This window comes from Ambystoma mexicanum, chromosome 3q (assembly GCF_040938575.1).
Source record: "Ambystoma mexicanum isolate Mex_15411 chromosome 3q, UKY_AmexF1_1, whole genome shotgun sequence".
Classification (NCBI taxonomy): Eukaryota; Metazoa; Chordata; class Amphibia; order Caudata; family Ambystomatidae; genus Ambystoma; species Ambystoma mexicanum.
Genome location: NC_090926.1, coordinates 10,658,693 through 10,676,432, shown reverse-complemented (window position 1 = coordinate 10,676,432; position 17,740 = coordinate 10,658,693). Strand labels below are relative to the sequence as shown.

The 17,740-nt window shown below is 47.1% G+C and overlaps 1 protein-coding gene across 3 annotated transcripts in view; it reads left to right on the top strand.

Moving 5' to 3' along the window:
• CACNA1I (calcium voltage-gated channel subunit alpha1 I) overlaps positions 1-17,740 on the top strand; it is a 1,993,092-nt gene that overhangs the window by 1,394,304 nt on the left and 581,048 nt on the right. For all 3 annotated transcript variants that reach the window (XM_069652938.1, XM_069652937.1, XM_069652936.1), the window contains exons 7-8: positions 7,815-8,130; positions 10,287-10,379. In XM_069652938.1, the coding sequence (XP_069509039.1) occupies positions 7,815-8,130; positions 10,287-10,379 (409 nt within the window). The remainder of the gene's footprint in view (positions 1-7,814; positions 8,131-10,286; positions 10,380-17,740) is intronic.

Below are 17,740 nucleotides of genomic sequence, written 5' to 3'. Positions count from 1 at the left end.
ATTTCCTGTCGGCTGAACATTGATTTCAAACTATTTGTAAAGGCAGGATAGGAATCAAGGATGGTATTTCCTGAAGTGACTAAAGGAGTCGCCCAGGCCAAAGCGGGACCAGATAAATGAGAGAACAGAAAGCCAACCTTATCCTTATCTGTTGGGAAAAAGCGGGACTTGAAAGTGAATTGTACAGTGCAACTATCAAGAAATTCCTTCAATTTGTGAGGATCTCTGTCAAATTTGCCAGTGGGTAAAGTAGATGGAGGGGTTTCTGAAAATGCTCGAGCTACTTGCTGCCTTAACCGAGTATTATCTTGTTTTAGAGTCTGCATTTCTAATGACATCGACTGCATGGCAGCCATGAGTTGTTGCATCTGGTGCTCATTGGAAAGACGCGGTCTGCCCTGGTAATATTACTATTCTTTATGGCGTCGCTAACTGTTACTGTTAACTTCGACAGTGGTAGCTGGCAGATTAGGATGCAATAATACACTAACCTGGGCAGTCAGAAATTCTCAAGGAAGACAGCAGATGAAGAAGTGAAAGATTCCCCGTGACAATCCTGCCCCCTCCTCTCAAAAGAATAACACTTCCAGAGAGGAAGATGCCACGACCCTCAGGGAAACCCTCCTGGGGAAGAAAACCCTGTTCCACTGCAGGACTCCGGGTTGGTAGATGTGGAATGTTGTTCTTTGGCGCTTGGGAACTCACAGGCGATGAAGGCTTCTCTAAGGAGGAGAGATATAACAGGTAAGTATTCCCTCTGAAGGCTGCGAAGGACAGAGTGGAAAGAAAGAACAGAGCACTTACTGATGAAGCCTAAGTGGTGCCAGCTAGAATATATGAGCTGAACCAGTTACTCGGGGGATTTTTGGATCTGTATCCTGAAGTGGTAGTCAGAAAGTGGTTCTACAAATAGAAAGGGTTGTAACAATAGAAACCAATGGTAGTTGTAACAGCGAAGGATTGTTGGGAGAGCGTGAAAAGAGGTAAGACTCACTTTTGGGAAGTAGAAGGATGGACTCGCCTTATCTATCAAAGGGTTGAAAGGATCAGAGTACCTCGTAGGTTTGCCCGAAACGGACAAAGATGAAGAAAGAATTCTTGCACGGAAAGTGTGCGGAGGTGGGAAGCTGAAATACACGTTAATGGGAAAGGAAAGAGATTAAGGGGAAGTCTCTCGTATAGAATGAGCAAAGGTAAACTCCTAGAAGGGAATTTACAAAGCTTTGATCTGAACAGTAGCGACGCATTTGCTAGCTGCACTTTCTTCCGTATATGGAGTCACATGATCTGCCAACAACGGTCCTTGCAAACGTGCAACAACAGGACCGCTGTTCTCTCTATAAGGAAATAGGACACCAGCCATCTTGGGAGTAGCACTCCAAATAGGCGCACATAAACGCTTGCGCTGCCACAAAGACCAACGTCGGAAATGTGTAACACATAAGCCATGGGGATAGTCTCTTCTACCCACCTGCTGATGATGGAGAGGTCCTTCCATTCCTGCCTAGAGGCTCCAGACTTAATCTCCTGTAGGTAGTCGTCTTCATCAGGGAACCCCTGAGGGCCTCTCTCACTTCCAGGCCCACCACTGCAATCCCCTCGGCTCCATCAGATCCGTAGAAGCAATAAGAATGAATATTAGCTGTGAGCATTGAAAGGAAGACATTACGTTAGAGCAAGCATCTGGGTCACAGGGAAGGGAAATAGCTTCTGGACAGATATGAAAGTCAGGGGGCATGCATATTAAGGGTCTCAAACCCCAATCCATCCACCCTGGCGTAATAGCCAGCCGGTCCATGGTAGGTGAGGAATTAGCCTGAGCCAAACCCAGTGACTCAAAAGGTACACGTGTGTAGGGCCTTCAGCGCCAAGTTCCAAGAGTGAGCCTGCGAGTAAGGCTACAGCCGGGATAAGGTAAGGCCTCCTCATCAGAGACTCTGTCTGCTCCCTCCCAACCAAGGCCCTCTATGGGATTTAATGGCCACCCACTGGGCACTCAGGGTAGAGTATGCTAACCCTAGTTCCAAATCCTGTGTAGCCCAAGAGACTAAGAGCATAACTCCATAACGCTCCCACCACAAGCCGACGGAACCCCAGTGCCTGGTGAGGGAATTGAGTGGAAACCTGCGTAGTGCCTTGGATGGACCTGGTGACCTCCACAGACATGCTCTATCCCCAGACGCCTTCCCTTCCAACCTCCAAACTGACCAACCAGAGCTGCTGCTCTGCAGAGAGAGGGGTCCCATTCAGACAGGACAAGTGGGTTTCGGAAGAATTGAAAAATGTTCCTGTGATAATTCCAGTAGTAGCGGGAAGCAAGTCCTTCTGGACAAAAACAGAGTAACTGTCAGGGGGAAGAACGCTCCCTCTTTATCTTGCACAAGGTCTTTGGGATGAAAAGTTGTCTGGAGATGGGTTTACACATACCTACCGCTAACCAGACGATCACTGTGACAAGAAGAAGTGCTCCTTTCGCCCCGCCGGGCACGGAAGCTGATCAGCTGTTTATCATGACTCCTTACCTAACAAGACCCACACAGGACGAGATGTACTAATGTGCATGCCTTGAGAAAAACCTATGGTTGAAACATGTGTCGGGACTCAAAGTACAAGAAAGCAGTTTATTAAATAAGTCAGAGAAATATACGCTGAGATGCACGTCACATATGTGGCAACTATTTCTAGCTAAACGTGAGACTAACCATCTGGTATAATAAATACACCTTATCTCCAAGCACAAAATGGTGTCACCTATTTTTGAAGACGGGACGCTGATTACTCTAAATTGAAACAGGTTAACACCTGATCCAGCACCATTGTACAACAGGGTTCCAACCCCAAAATAATGTACATTCTCTGGGGATGGCGTACACCAACGCTTCTGCCCACTCGATATAGAGGACATCCGTGCCTGAGCTCCTGGCCCCAGAAACCTTGAGCTGAACAGGGGGGCCATTTTGTTCTGTGCTGAAGCAAACATGTCTACCAGGGGATCTCCCTCCTCCTGGTGATCTCTCTGAAGGTCTGAGGATACAGAGAGGATTCCACTTAGGGAGGAAAGGTCCTGCTGGGAAGATCTGCCACTGTTTTGTCCCGCCACAAAATGCGTGTGGCTGACAAAACCAGAAGGTTCTTCTCTGCCCAGGTTCCCGAGTAGTGAACCACTCTCCCCAGTGCATGTGATCTTGTTGCCCTCTGGTGGTTCACGTAAACGTTGTGCTGTGAGTCCTAATTGGGACATTCTCACCTACTGATGGAGAGAAGGAACAGCAAAGCCCCCTGATTGCCTCCAGATCTCTACAATATGATGACGCGAGCCTCATTGGAACTCTGCTGGACCCGAGTCATCCCATTCTCCATGGAAGCCACTACCATACTGCACTGGCATCTGTTGTAATCAGCAGAAGAGTACTGGGGGATAGGAGGAGAGCCCTTCATCAAGGACTTGTTCACCATTGAAGCAAACTTCAGAGGTCACATGACAACAGAATCATGGCCTCGAACTCCTGAGATACCAGAGATACAAACAAGCTCTGAAAATGATCCGGCCAGAAGTCCAAGCAGCCTTCCATGCCCTGAATCCAGGAAGTCTGGGATTGCGGGTTAGGCTGCGTTGGACACGCAGGTGTGCAGGTTGGCAATCGTTGGTCCAGGTAATTTGTATATCATTGAAAACCCGCCATGGCAGGTCTGTGAAAAGTAAACTCTGAGTGGCATTTGTTCGAGAGAAAAAAAACAGTGTTCATTAAAAAAAAAAACAGGATGTACGGACCATTGAAACACTGGTAAAAGTGTGGTTTTTTAATGGGTTGTTTTTTCACAGTATTGACGTATTCCCTAATGTTCTCCTCACTCACAATTTCCCAATAGAGCAATCCGTCTATCTTATTTCAACTTATATTGGAGCCTTTTCTTCATTTAAGCTGTCCTCCATTTTGTGAATTGTCCCCAGATCGTAAAACAAAAGGTGGTATCTTTATGCGGACGACTTGACACAGTCTGACTATGGGCTGGGGCATTTCCCGGCCAAGATTGATAGATAAAATACAGATTCCAATCTCGCCCTATGTTGATTAAACACCTTTGATGGACTGGACAGCAATTAGCACTGAATAATCCTTCAATGCTCTAAATGACTACCATAGCAAGAGTTTCCTGGAAATCAATTATATTAAAGCCGCGCTCCTAGGGTTTCGGACTAAATGGAAAATGTATGGCGAGTCATTATAAACAGTTTATAAACAGAATCATTTGCATATTTTATATGATTACAAATGCCTTTGGGGACCATTAGTTGTGATCATGAAGTATAAAGATCTTGCAATACTGTTAGACTCGATGTAATCGTAATTAAGGCAGAATGGTCCTTCTAAGCTGTTTTGCTCTGCCAGTTTAATTGTTGTTTGTCAAGCGAGTGTAGTATCTGCTCTCCCTTTGGTGCTGGTTTGTGAATCCCTGTATCGGGGGTGTGTCATGTGTTGTTGGAGTGGGGGCAATGGCCACAGGTCGTTGGAGTTGGACAATTTTGAGATTTGAACTAGGATTTAACCCCATTACCTTGAGTCTCGTTTGGTGTTTCCTCCTGCACCTGTACCATTTCTTGCCAAGATATGCTTGAAATGAGAGCTGAAAGGGGGAAGATGAGTCTATGACAAATGTTTAAAGTATCTCTGGGGAAATGAATGCGGCTATGCTATCAGGAAACTGACTATCGAGATTCTGGGAAGAAACCATCAATCCCAATCTTCTGATCTTTTAAAGCAGGGTTGTCTAACTCCAGGCCTTGAGGCCTGGATCCATGTGGATTTTTCAGGATACCTCTAATTAATATTCATGAGATGAATTTGCATACAATGAGTCTAAATCTATGCACATTTCTCCTCATGACTATTAATGAGGTGTATCCTGGAAACCTGTCATGACCCCGGCCCTCGAGGCCTGGAGTTAGACAACCCAGTTTTAAAGAGTCCCCAGAGATTATGTTTTTCGCAGCTTCGCTGCCAAGACTGACATCATTTGTAATCATTCCTATTGGTCAGATTTCTGTTTTAGATGCTGTCTGTGCAAGACAAATAATTTCCAGGCGAGTTAATCTGTAGCCTTCACAGAGAAAGTTTGAAAGCATTAAACACTTTTTTGAAAGCATTAAACAATTAATGGGTCAAATTCACAGGAAGCTATGTGGAGTAACTCTGACTAACACCTGGAGAGGGCTTTGCTGCTCATAGAAGACGTTACTCTGAGTAACTCTAGCTTACCAATGGAGAAGTCTATGCTATTAACAGAAGATGTTACACTGAGCAACTCTGACTTACCGCTGGAGAGGGCTATGCTATTCACAGAAGATGTTACTCTGAGTAACTTTGACTTAATGCTGGAGAGGGCTATGCTGTTTATAGCAGACCTTGCTCTGAGTAACTCTGGCCTACCTCTGGAGAAGTCTATGCTATTAACAGAAGATGTTACACTGAGTAACTCTGACTAATACCTGGAGGGGACTATGCTGTTCACAGGAGATGTTACTCTGAGTAACTTTGATTTATAGCTGGAGAGGGCTATGGTGTTCATAGCAGATGTTACTCTGAGCAACTCTGACTTACCCCTGGAGAAGTCTATGCTATTAACAGAAGATGTTACTCTGAGTAACTTTGACTTTATGCTGGAAAGGGCTATGCTTTTTATAGCAGACCTTACTCTGAGTAACTCTGGCCTACCTCTGGAGAAGTCTATGCTATTAACAGAAGATGTTACACTGAGTAACTCTGACTAATACCTGGAGGGGACTATGCTGTTCACAGGAGATGTTACTCTGAGTAACTTTGATTTATAGCTGGAGAGGGCTATGGTGTTCATAGCAGATGTTACTCTGAGCAACTCTGACTTACCCCTGGAGAAGTATGTGCTATTAGCAGAAGGCGTTAATCTGAGTAACTCTGACTAACACCTGCAGAGGGCTATGCTATTCACAGAAGATGTTACTCTGTGTAACTTTGATTTATAGCTGGAGAGGGCTATGCTGTTCATAGCAGACGTTACTCTGAGTAACTATGGCTCACCCCTGGAGAGGTTTATGCTTTTCGCAGGAGATGTTACTCTGAGTAACTTTGATTTATAGCTGGAGAGGGCTATGCTGTCCATATTCACAGAAGGCGTTACACAAAGTAACATACTCAGTTCCGCATGCCAGAAGTGCAGTTCTGCATGGCAGACCACGAAAGGTCTCTCTGTCATTTAGAATTTCAGTTTTGAAAGAAAATCATTTTTACCCTTACCGACAGTGCACTCATATTCTTTTAGAAACATTGCTGTCTTTTCCCTTTGAAACATCTCCACAAGACAGCAATAAACATAAAAGGGTTCTTCCCGGCTATTCACAACATTGACTTGCCTTTGAATACAAAGTACAATTGTTCAGGGTGCAAATGATTTTCTTTCAGATCTGAAATTCCAAATGACTGGCCTTTCATGGTCTGCCGTGCAGAATTCCACTTCCAGCATGAGAGCCTGCAGCTGTCTGCTCACACGGAGCCCAGTCGCCAATGAATGCGCCAGCCTCAGGCACACACGCCCTTACTTCGATGCCCATGAAGGCTGGACGCACCCCGCATGCATGTGGTGATTCCTGGTGACCCCTCCTTCCTCCCCCGTGCACAAATGCACATGGTGGCGATCAGCAATAGTCATGCCCATTCTTTTTACTGGCACCTGACATTGAAATAATGCTCGCCTCCTTCCCGCCATTGAAAAGGACAGATTGTGACTCGTTGTTGCGGGGGCAACGAAACCTGGTGCCATCCTCCGATTCCTCACCTCATGCATGGAAGGTGCTGACTCCTGTGCTGTGGTGGGCCCATAGGGCCTAATTCACAGAAGCATTTTATAATGGCAAACCCCAGTGGCAAACATTCTGTGAATAAGTCCCGTAGTATACAAACATGTGTTGGTGTCTCCACGCCCCCGGGAAAGATTTTGCCTGCACAAAAAACGAGGACAGACTTTTTTCTGCCTGTCCCTAAACATCCGCTGTAAGAAGGGAAATGCCCCATGTAAAAGATGATAATAAAAAGTAATCTGGCCTGAGATATAAACGGATCAGCATAACTATTCCTAAAAGTATTCATTTTTCAACGTATTGCTTAGTGGCAGCCGAGGATTCAAAGTCTTGCAGGTTTTTCCACTTGGGGAGGGGGGGGGGTCCCAGGCGGTGGTCGCGCCCGGGTGGTGGTTCTGGCTTTTGCCCATGGATTTGCAAGGAATCGGATGCTACCCGGACTTCCTTCATCTCTCGATCTCCCACATGAAGAGTGCTCAGGATTGGCCAGATAGTGGCTGGCTGTGGCATCGTACACCTCCTAATGTTGCAGGCGGACTAGTCCATGGGCCCGGCTGCTTAGTCGCAGGTCACGGCCCATCCCTGTGGCATCTCAGAGACCGCCCTCGAGCACCTGATTGGGGGTACATCTCAATGTGGTGTTTGGCAAGAGAGTCTGAGGTTGGCAGCTCCTGTTGTGCTCTGGTTGACTGTGTCTTCAGGAAGCTGGACATAGTATCCGGTGGTAGGCTTGTTCTCTTTAGGAGCTGAGGTGGCATGTTGACAAAGGCAGCTCCAGGGGCTCCAGGAATTGCATACCATGGGGGCTGAAGTGGAACACATGTTGTAGGCCATTAACTTTTCGCTCAATCCCTAAACTACCTCAGCGATTTACAATCATTGGGCGCGGGAAGTGGGGTGGGATTATGGCTAATGCTGACTGTATTTGGGGCCTCGCCCTCCAGATTACTGACATGCTTCCATTTCTTTCACATTTTCTCAGTCAAGGCGATATCACCCTTTCCCCCTACTACCAACCGGAGGAAGACGATGAGATGCCCTTCATCTGCTCGCTTTCCGGAGACAACGGCATCATGGGATGCCATGAAATCCGGCCCCTGAGGGAGCGGGGCCACCAGTGCTGCCTGGACAAGGAGGACTACTACTACTACAACTCGGTCCGGCAGGAGTTCAACGTCAGCGGGATGTGTGTCAACTGGAATCAGTACTACACGACATGCCGCACCAGCAACACGAACCCGCACAAGGGGGCCATCAACTTCGACAACATCGGCTATGCCTGGATCGTCATATTCCAGGTGAGCAGCGGGGTAGGAAGGGGCCCGGCAAGGGCGGTGCTAGTGCTGTTCTCTGAATTCCAACCGGAAGAGGGGATACTCTGCTTCCAGTGCTGACACTGACGGGGGAATTAGGGGAGGTGCTGCAAGACTGAAGGGCTGAGTTTCTGTGCAAGAGAGAACTACGGGGCGTGGGTCAGAGCTGCCCAAGGGGAGGTGGTGTCCTAATGCTGGCTACACCCAAAAAAGTGATGGATGGAAAGTTTTGAATACATCTGAACTAGTGACACTGCTCTGGGCAACCTTCCACACCACCATTTTATATCCCATTGGCACCATTGCAAAAGGAGTCCAGCCATATGCAAATCAGTCAGGTACTACCACCAATGGGAGCAGCCCTGCTCGAACTGCTAGGCCAGGCCCCCTCTGCACGGAAACACAAGCAACCCGAGAAATGTTTCACCTTCACTACGAATGGGAAGGGATGTCCAGATGTGGGTCCCATACCTGCTGGGCCTAGAGACCCAAGCTACTCCTCACTGATGACAACACGGCTGAAATATGTCTGGGGATGCTTGTGGTCACGTGCAGAAGGGATGTGACCAAGCAGTTTGGGCTGGACTACCCCTTTTGGGGTGGGACCAAGCCTGATTTGCATATTGTCTTTCCCCTTTCTGTAATGGTCTGGAGAGTTGCCCCGAGCAATGCCAGTGGTCACGATTAATTCTAAACCCTACAGCCATCACCTCTTTCGTTTTGCTGATGTCCTAATGCTGACTGACACTGCAGGACTGAACTTGAAGATGGTGGAGATGGGCTTTCCGCATGCTGCCACTGCATGGTACAGCCAGGAGAGGCGCTGCCCGTCCAGCGCTGCACGATTCAAGGGCTGGATTTCTGTCCTGGCCCTGACACTGCAGGGCAGAAATAAGTGGGTCTCGGTTGTCTAAGGGGAGGCGGCGTCCTAATGCTGGCGAATATTGTAGGGCTGAACTAGGAGGTATGCGTTCCGGATGCTGACATTGCAGGGCGCCGCTAGGAGGCGCGCTGTTCTTGCAAGCGGCTGAAATGGACGATAGAAGCTGGTCTTCCTTGAATACTCTTCATCTTCTTGACTTCCTTCACAACAGATTTCAGTGAAGATGTAATATTTATGAGCAGGGTTTCCTCCTGCAACTCCCAGCAGCTCTAGGAAAGCGCTGTGGGCGTGGGATTTTAGATGTTTACTTGCTTGTTAACCCTGATGTGACATGTTAGAGGATGATAAGCAGTACCAAACTCTATCAATTTACAATCCTTCAAGCGTAAAAAGAATCTGCTTACACAGCGGCCTTTAGATTTCCCAGCAAAGTAGCTTCAGTGGAAGAAAGGGACGTCTCGCCGTCTGTATGTAGCGCAGTAACTTTGCCACGTCGGGTTGGCGTGCTCTGGGTAGGCACAGGTAGGGGCGTTGCTAGGGGGGGGGGCTAAGGGGTCTATAGCCCCTGATCTTTTGGTTGTAGCCCCGGATAGAATCTCAGGAGCTACAACCAAAAGGCTAGCTAGCCCCCAGTCCCGACAGTTCTGAAATCAGCTTAGGGCAGTGCTGGTGGAGATTATGGCAAGTGGACCTGGAGAAGTCTGGGTTGCCTGAACGATACATGTGCACATCTGAAAGTCAGAAGAACCTTCTGCCAGGGCTTCCTTAGGTCTGTGCCACGCCCGCACAGGAGCTTGAAAGCAGCACTTAACAAGGCCTGGCACACACTCCCGCACTGCTTCCCAGATCAGCAGAAGCGCAAGTGAACTGATGTCCTCCAAGAAGCCCCTCAAGGGAAATAGAGGGGTATGGTTTAACTTCAAAAGGTGGAAAGGAAGGTAAACACTCCTGGAAGTATGAGAAGCCAATCATAAAACTAGTGCAACTCAGTTCCAACTAGTTCCCACTCACTTCAACCTCTGGTGCTGTCCTTTCAGTGCTGCTCTTCAGGACAGAAGGTGTTGCTCTTTCTGTGCAGGACTAGGGAGCAGTTGCACTTACATTGCTTTCCCGCAGGAATGCGCTCACTGCAGAGTAGGGCTATCCTAGAGGTTTTATTTCAATCGTGACAGTGCCCGATGGCAGCGCGAGGTTCCCGTCTTTCAGCCATTTTGTCCTAGTCCTAATGGTCTTCATGTCTCCTCATTTCCTCCCACAGGTGATCACGTTGGAAGGCTGGGTTGAGATCATGTATTACGTCATGGACGCGCATTCCTTCTACAACTTCATCTACTTCATCCTGCTGATCATAGTAAGTACCACGTGACCCTGCATCCAATGCACGCAAAACACTCCCCAAGGAACGTAGACTACTCGGGCTGCACCCCCTGATTATTGAGCAGCTGACTGAGCCTGCACCCTCCTGCACCCCTGCAGGTAAAGAGCCACCAGGCTATGCTTACACCAGGGCACGCCCCGTGAACATGACACACCCCAGGGCATGCTGAGGATGACCACACCTTGCACATATAGAGCGCCCCCATAGGACCACAGACTGACCATGTAATACACATCACATAAATAAAACCGACAGGACCACCTACTGTGCACTCACAGAGCCTACACCCCTACATGTACACCATCCCCCCCGCGCATGCTTACTGAGGCTGCGCTCTCTGCACATGGAGCACTACCCAGGGCACGCTGGCTAAGGTTGCAACCGACACATGTAGAGCACCCCAGGGCATGTTGCCACAACCTGCATCCATTGTGTGGCGAGGTCCCCCAGGACATGCTGACTGAGCCTAAAGACTCCTTTCCCCCACGCGCAGAGCACTCGGCGGGCACACTGATGCCAAGGGCGAGGATTCACATTTGGGAACTGTCAGATAAAACAAGCCTTGACAAACCCAACAGTTTTGTCTTTTGTGTAGGCATTGGATCTACACCTTCCAGGCTCTACCATAATGGAACTACCTGGACATGAGATTGCCACAGCTGGAAAAGGGTACTAATACCGAGGCCTATTATGGCACACCCTAGAAAATGCCTCTGTAATGCCTATCTAATACCCATTCAAGAGCCAAAAAGGTTGACTTTGCCAGTGATTATTTTTAACAGGAATTAAATGCAAGAAACAGATGCAAGGCCACACATACTGCGTATAACTCAAAACGTTGAAGGTGCACATAGTTAAGAGAGTTTTATTACATCGGGCGGTGGTTTAGCTAGTTTGTAACCGCAATTAAGCCATTACCTTTAAATAGGCTACTCCGAAAGCACAGGGCTAGACTCCAAGAGATCCCCGGGGGTTGTGTTTTGGGCATGGAGTGGCAGGTAGTGGGTGATAATAACCATAGGACTAACATGGCAATGGGCAGTCAATGAGTGGGTAAATGACCAAACACCCACAGCCTTTATGCCCATCCTCACATCTTACCTCTCCTACTTCACTTGCCAAGACAAACGTTTTGGCTCGTGGGCAGCACTTTCAGTGCCACTCAATAGCCAAACCTAAAAGGATCTCAGTCTGCGCAGCTATCCACATCCAACCCCTGTCTCCACAATAGGAACACACAGGCCGGGCTTTAACATCTGGGTTTCTAGGTTTCTTTCTGTGCGCATGCGCCATTGCCGAGTCTCCAAGGAATCCAGGTGTGGGCCCTTCCTCTTCAATATTTTGCTATATTCTGTTAATTCAGGAGTGGTGTGCCCGCATATGATCTCTGCCTTAATGCCAGTAAGACTGAGATCCTGCTCATTGGAACACCCGTGCCCTCTTTTCCTCTCTCACTCTGGTCTCCCACTCTTGGCCCTCTTCCTGCTCCTTCCTGTGAGGCCAAGAACCTTGGTGTCATCTTCGACTTCACCCTCTCCTTCTCTCCTCGCATCTCTGACGTCTCTAAGAAGTCAAACTACCAGCTGCACCTCCTCAGAGTCCTCTCTGGGCTGGACTACTGCAACAGCCTCTTTCTCAATCTGCCTTCCTCTACTCTCTGCCCTCTGCAACTAATCCAGAACAGGACTACGAGACTTGTCCTTGGCCTCAAGCCCAGGGATCGTATCTCTCCATCTCTGAAATCTCTTCACTGGCTCCCCGTGGCTGCAAGGATCAACTTAAAGACCCTCTGCATTGTCCACAAGGCTTTCTGCGGCCTGTGACAGCTCTACCTCCACGTTTCTCTTCCAAAACACCTTCCTCCTCGAGCTTTCTGCTCATCCACCTCCAACTCTCTGAGGGTCAGACGCTTCTCCATGCAGAGAGTTGGGGGCAGATCTATCTCCTCGGCTGGGGCCTCCCTCTGGAACAGCCTCCCTGCCTCTCTCAAACTTGAGCAGACCACCTTCTATTCTGGAAGGAACTAAAGACCATCCTTTTTACTTCTGCTTTCTCTCTTCCTCTCCCCTGCTGATGTACCTGACTGGGCCACGCATTGGTCACCCTCTGAACTCGGGCCCAGGCTCCTGCATGTCCAGTTGCCCTTGCACTGCCTCTGGGCTCCCCAGCACTTAAGGGTCTGTAGCTGCAACCCCACAGTCCCTTCTCTCAGCACTTATGAGCCACCCACTGGCTGCACTTGTGAGCTAACTGCACTTCCCCCTTCCGCTCCACCCTGGCACTTCTCCCCTTCCCTAGTCCCCACACTTGCGTAATCTGAATGACACAAGGCTTAGTAAGATTGTCATTTTGTCCTCCGTTGTTTCCCCCTCCTTGTCTTGGTGTGCCTAGAAACACTTGTGTACAGGCGCATTATAAATGCCACATCATATCAATTAAGGATTCTTCTCAGAACATTGGAAGCAAGTGGCCCAAAAAGAGCGACCCCAAGCTTTTATATTTGATAACAAGTTGCATTTACTGGCCGTTGCCATAGACTAGTTTCACATGCAGTTAAGTAATACATTTTGAACTGTTGCACCCACCCTTTATCCTCTAATAACATTAATAATCCACCCTTGTTGCCATGACAGCCTCATTGCACCCCCCACATCTGAGGTAGCACCTTCCTTGTTTACTTGGCCTTATGTCCATCTACTTATTTATTTTCTTCCAGGGGCTGAACCTTGAGACCTACTGCTCACCCTCCATCCCCTTCAGGTCCTCAAATGATAGGGGCGATCTCATGGGTGCCCAGTCCATAAAGGACAGCGCGGAACTCCTGTCTCTTCCACAGAATAGCTTCCAAAACGTTAACTATTGCACTGCAACACCTTCTATTTCCAGCATTCGGATCATGTGATCTTTCCCGCTTTGATCAATTTTCAATGTCTTCATCAATTCACTGATCCTCTCTCAAGACATGTCCTTCCTACACAAACCTTCACCTTTCCACACATCCTGTGAATTTGTATTCCAAAAAAGCCTTCAAAATCCTTTCATTTCTATGTGTTGTATTTATTGAAGACGTTCTATTTTGACAAGTGGCGCCCGCAGTGATACGCACAGTGAGAGGGGCATTTCTGCAAGCGGACGCCTACCACCTGAATAATTCAGAATTTGCTGATCATTGGACAGTTAGTCTGGTGATAAGGCAAAGGCATGTGAAGGACTGGCGACAGGCAACTGACAGACAAGATGAGAAAGGGATGTGTCTGCTGGGAGGTTTCAGTGTAAGTACAACGAAAGTTGAGGAAAAGCGGCTCGGAGCGAGCAAATGTGAGGACTCAGGGTTCTCTGTTTCGAGGTGTAGGAGATGTAGTTTGAGGGCCGACATCAATGCGTTGATACTAGGGAGTTCCAGTGAGGTGCGGGGAGAAGGAGTGGCAGTAAGAAGATGCAAAGGATGGACAAGGGACCTAGCACATGAAAGTGTGCGTGGGGGAAGCGTATGAGGAGATAGAAGCAGCCAAGTTAGGGGTGGGGGTGAACCCCTGGGTAGATGTGTAGACCACTACAAGAGCATTAAAAAAGGGACCAGCTGTGCAAAGAGCCAGCAGGCAGGGAGACAGCTGGAAGAGGTGGGTGATAACCAGGGGACATACAAATCATGAGGGCAAAGTTGAAAATACTTTCTTGTAGCATAAAAATCCAGACACTGAATCCAAATGATGAATGAGGTAGGGCTATAATAATTGTAATTGGTTATTTATGACGTGCTTAATACCCAGAGGTTTCTAAGCGCGGAACCGGGGATCCAACCTGTGTTGCTCCGCATTGTCTTGCTTCGAAGGCGAGCGTGTTGCCCCTGAGCTATCCTCCCAAGAATGACATTGAAGCAAAACACGGCAAAGGCACGCACGTGGACAGGATAGATTTCAAAAGACAAACCAACTTGCTTGCCGCTCCTTTCAATGTTTCATCTTTTATACATCTTCTAAATACAATGAAACCTTTGAGAGAGGTGTGGACTTACCCACTCATGACTTCATTTCTAAGGAGTACTCGTTCGGTGTCCAGTTTATCATAGTAACGTCCAATTCATACCATAACTCTTTCGTTTTCCCAGTCCCGTACGTCACCCTGCAGCTGTGAGTTCATTCTAAAGGATTTCCAATTGCTTATCTAGTTTTTACTGCAAGTGGTGCCCGCCAGTATTCAGCGGGGTAATTATAAAAGGACATAGTTTAACAACACAACCTCGCCGTGCAGTAGCTGAGTAAATGGAAGCACATCCTGTAGGCAATCAGTCATTATTCTAAGATGGAGTCCTTTAACCAGATCAGTGCAGAGTTGTGTTGAGCTCAGCTAAACTAGCACAGCAGCATCCATGTAATGTGGTGTCTTTGAAGACTGCAGCACATTACGTTTTGCCAGTTTCATGTTTAACAATTTATAAGTACATTTAGAAAGTTGCATTTAGAAATGTACCCAATAGCTTCTCTATGGAAAGTTGAATTTAGAAGTGTGCCCAATAGCCTCTCTGTGAAAAGTAGAATTTAGAAGTACATTTAGAAAGTTGAATTCAGAGGTGCACCCAATAGCTGTGAAATGTTGCACTTAGAATTGTGCTCAATAGCCTCTCTGTGAAAAGTTGAATTTAGAAGTGTGCCCAATAGCCTCTCTGTGGAATGTAGAATATAGAAGTGTACCCAATAGCCTCTCCGGGAAAAGTTGAATTCAGAAGTGTGCCCAATAGCCTCTCTGTGAAAAGTGGAATTCAGAAGTGTACCCAATAGCCTCTCTGTGAAAAGCAGAATTTAGAAGAGTGCCCAATAGCCTCTCTGTGAAAAGTAGAATTTAGAAGTACATTTAGAAAGTTGCATTTAGAAGTGTAGCCAATAGCTTCTCTGTGAAAAGTTGAATTTAGAAGTACATTTAGAAAGTTGAATTCAGAAGTGCACCTAATAGCTGTGAAATGTTCCATTCAGAAAGTTGAATTCAGAAGTGCACCCAATAGCTGTGAAATATTGCATTCAGAATTGTGCTCAATAGCCTCTCTGTGAAAAGTCAAATTTAGAAATGTGCCCAATAGCCTCTCCGTAAAAGTTGATTTTAGAAGTGTCCTCAATAGCCTCCCTGTGAATTAGAAGTCTCTGAAAGTGCATGAAACCCATCATATCTCACCAACACGCTTACTCTCTCCTTACATCACCACTCAACTAGAACACAGAGATACTATGACACCATTCGGTATAACTGTTCTCATATCAACATTCGCTGCTCACTCCACATCATTCTAAATAATCACTGCTGGCTACACACCCCCCAGCAAGGCGTTCTCCTCAGGCCTAACGCAGCCACATCCGATCTGGATTAATCCTGCCAGAACGAACACATACTCCTGACCTCTCAACCACCACACCTACCGCTAGAAAGCAGCTATTACACTGATACTGCACGAGCTGTACACATACCTGGTGCTCACACGCACCTTTTGACTCTCTCTACTCTCTCTACTGATATGAACTTCGGTTCCCAAGGGCGTTCAACCTACCAGCGCCTTCAGACCATACCAATGGTATATAAGGCGCTATATAAATGCAAAATAACAATAACAATAACAATAACATCAATGTTCTTTCCCTGCCGTAGTCTATTAGGATTAAAAGTGGATGGGAAGGCCTAGGAGGGGGCTCCAGCAGTTAGCGGGGCGACTATGTATCAGAGTAGAGATGCGAGTTTTAGTGGCATAGTAAGTGAGGAGAGGGTGGCATTTTCCGATTTAACTTTAAGCAGCAACATTTCCAACAAGCCAATGCATCCACTGTCCGCCTAAGCATCACCAGTGTAATACATATACTAGAATCCCTAAACCTGCAGCGCAACTTTGCCCAAATCCCCGCCATTTACCGCCCCCCACCCCCCACCCTGAGACCAAATATTCTCAATCATTGTAAAATGATAACGCTGCCTTCTGAGCTCTGACAGTCACTGGAGACAATCAATTTCCTGTCAGTCAATCTCAACAGAAATCAAATAACATCATCCAGCCTCCTTTCCGAGTCCCTTCCACTGTCCTCAATACATTTGGACACACACATCCTGTGTAGGCTTTCTATTCACAATTGTTAGTACACTCTCATTGTCGACATTGAGTCACTCTCCATGTGATGTCTTCCTTACCCCACAGTAAAACCTCCACCTGTACCAGGACATATACCAGAAAGGCAATACTGTGTCCTTTTCTAAACACACCCTTGACCACTACTTCACATACCATTTCTTCTCCCCAAACATTCAAAATCCTGTGCTCTCTGCTAGATGAGAGTATATCTGGCCATCCCACATTGTTTCTCCCTTATATAGTCACTTTGTCACTCCTTTATACTTTGCCAAACATCCCTGTCAGAAATGTAAGTCCCCTTGGAAGGGCACTGCGATGCATCAACTTCCGGGGCACAAGTGGTCCAGGGATTAATATCAGTTTCTCAGTTTCTAAACCATCAATCAGCCCCACACCTCTAGTACACCAGAAGGGATTTAAACAGATTGAGAACACAAGCAAATTATAAACCTTCTTGTCCACTTTTTGGTAACGTGGACGGAATGGCAGGCTTATCTCGCAAGGTTATGGATTGTTGGTTAGTTGCAAGGATCTGCGTGATTTGTACAAGTTAATTTGATTGTTGTAGAATTGATTGAATTTTCTTTTCTTTTTTGGTAATTTTTGCTGTGGATATATATGGGGGAGACCCCCTGCATGCCCCGCAAGCCCTGCATATTAATTATTTCCCTAGACTCACCCACCACATGTATTTGCGGCAAAAACAGTCACCCATAAATTCAATCAAATCCACCACAATCAAATCTGCTGCGGTACAATTGGGTAATACCAGTTGCAACACAGGGAAAATACAATTATTACCCAATGATAAAAGGGACTGTCCAGTGAAAGTTGTATACAAATATCTACTTTATTATTTTCACAACAGACAGTTCTAGCAACACTACAAAATACAACCCACCCTGTAAAGGAATGCAGAAGGAAAAGGGATGCACTCTGGATACTGACAGGAGTGTAGTTGGTATAGTAAATAATTGCAACAGTTCAAGGATACTTGGCTTCAGCACAAAGGGAACAATTGGTCTTAGAATTTCCTTCGGAGAAGGACCAGGGGGACAGAACCACAATGTACCTTGTGCTTGTTGGTATTCATGGTGCTCGACAGGGCTGAATCGGTTTAAGGGTTCGTTGCAGCTTCTACGACAGAGTTCAAGATGGGAGACAACTGCAGGTATCAGACGGCAGGGAGTTCGGCGAGCAAGGCTGGACCGATGGCTGCAGGCTGGCC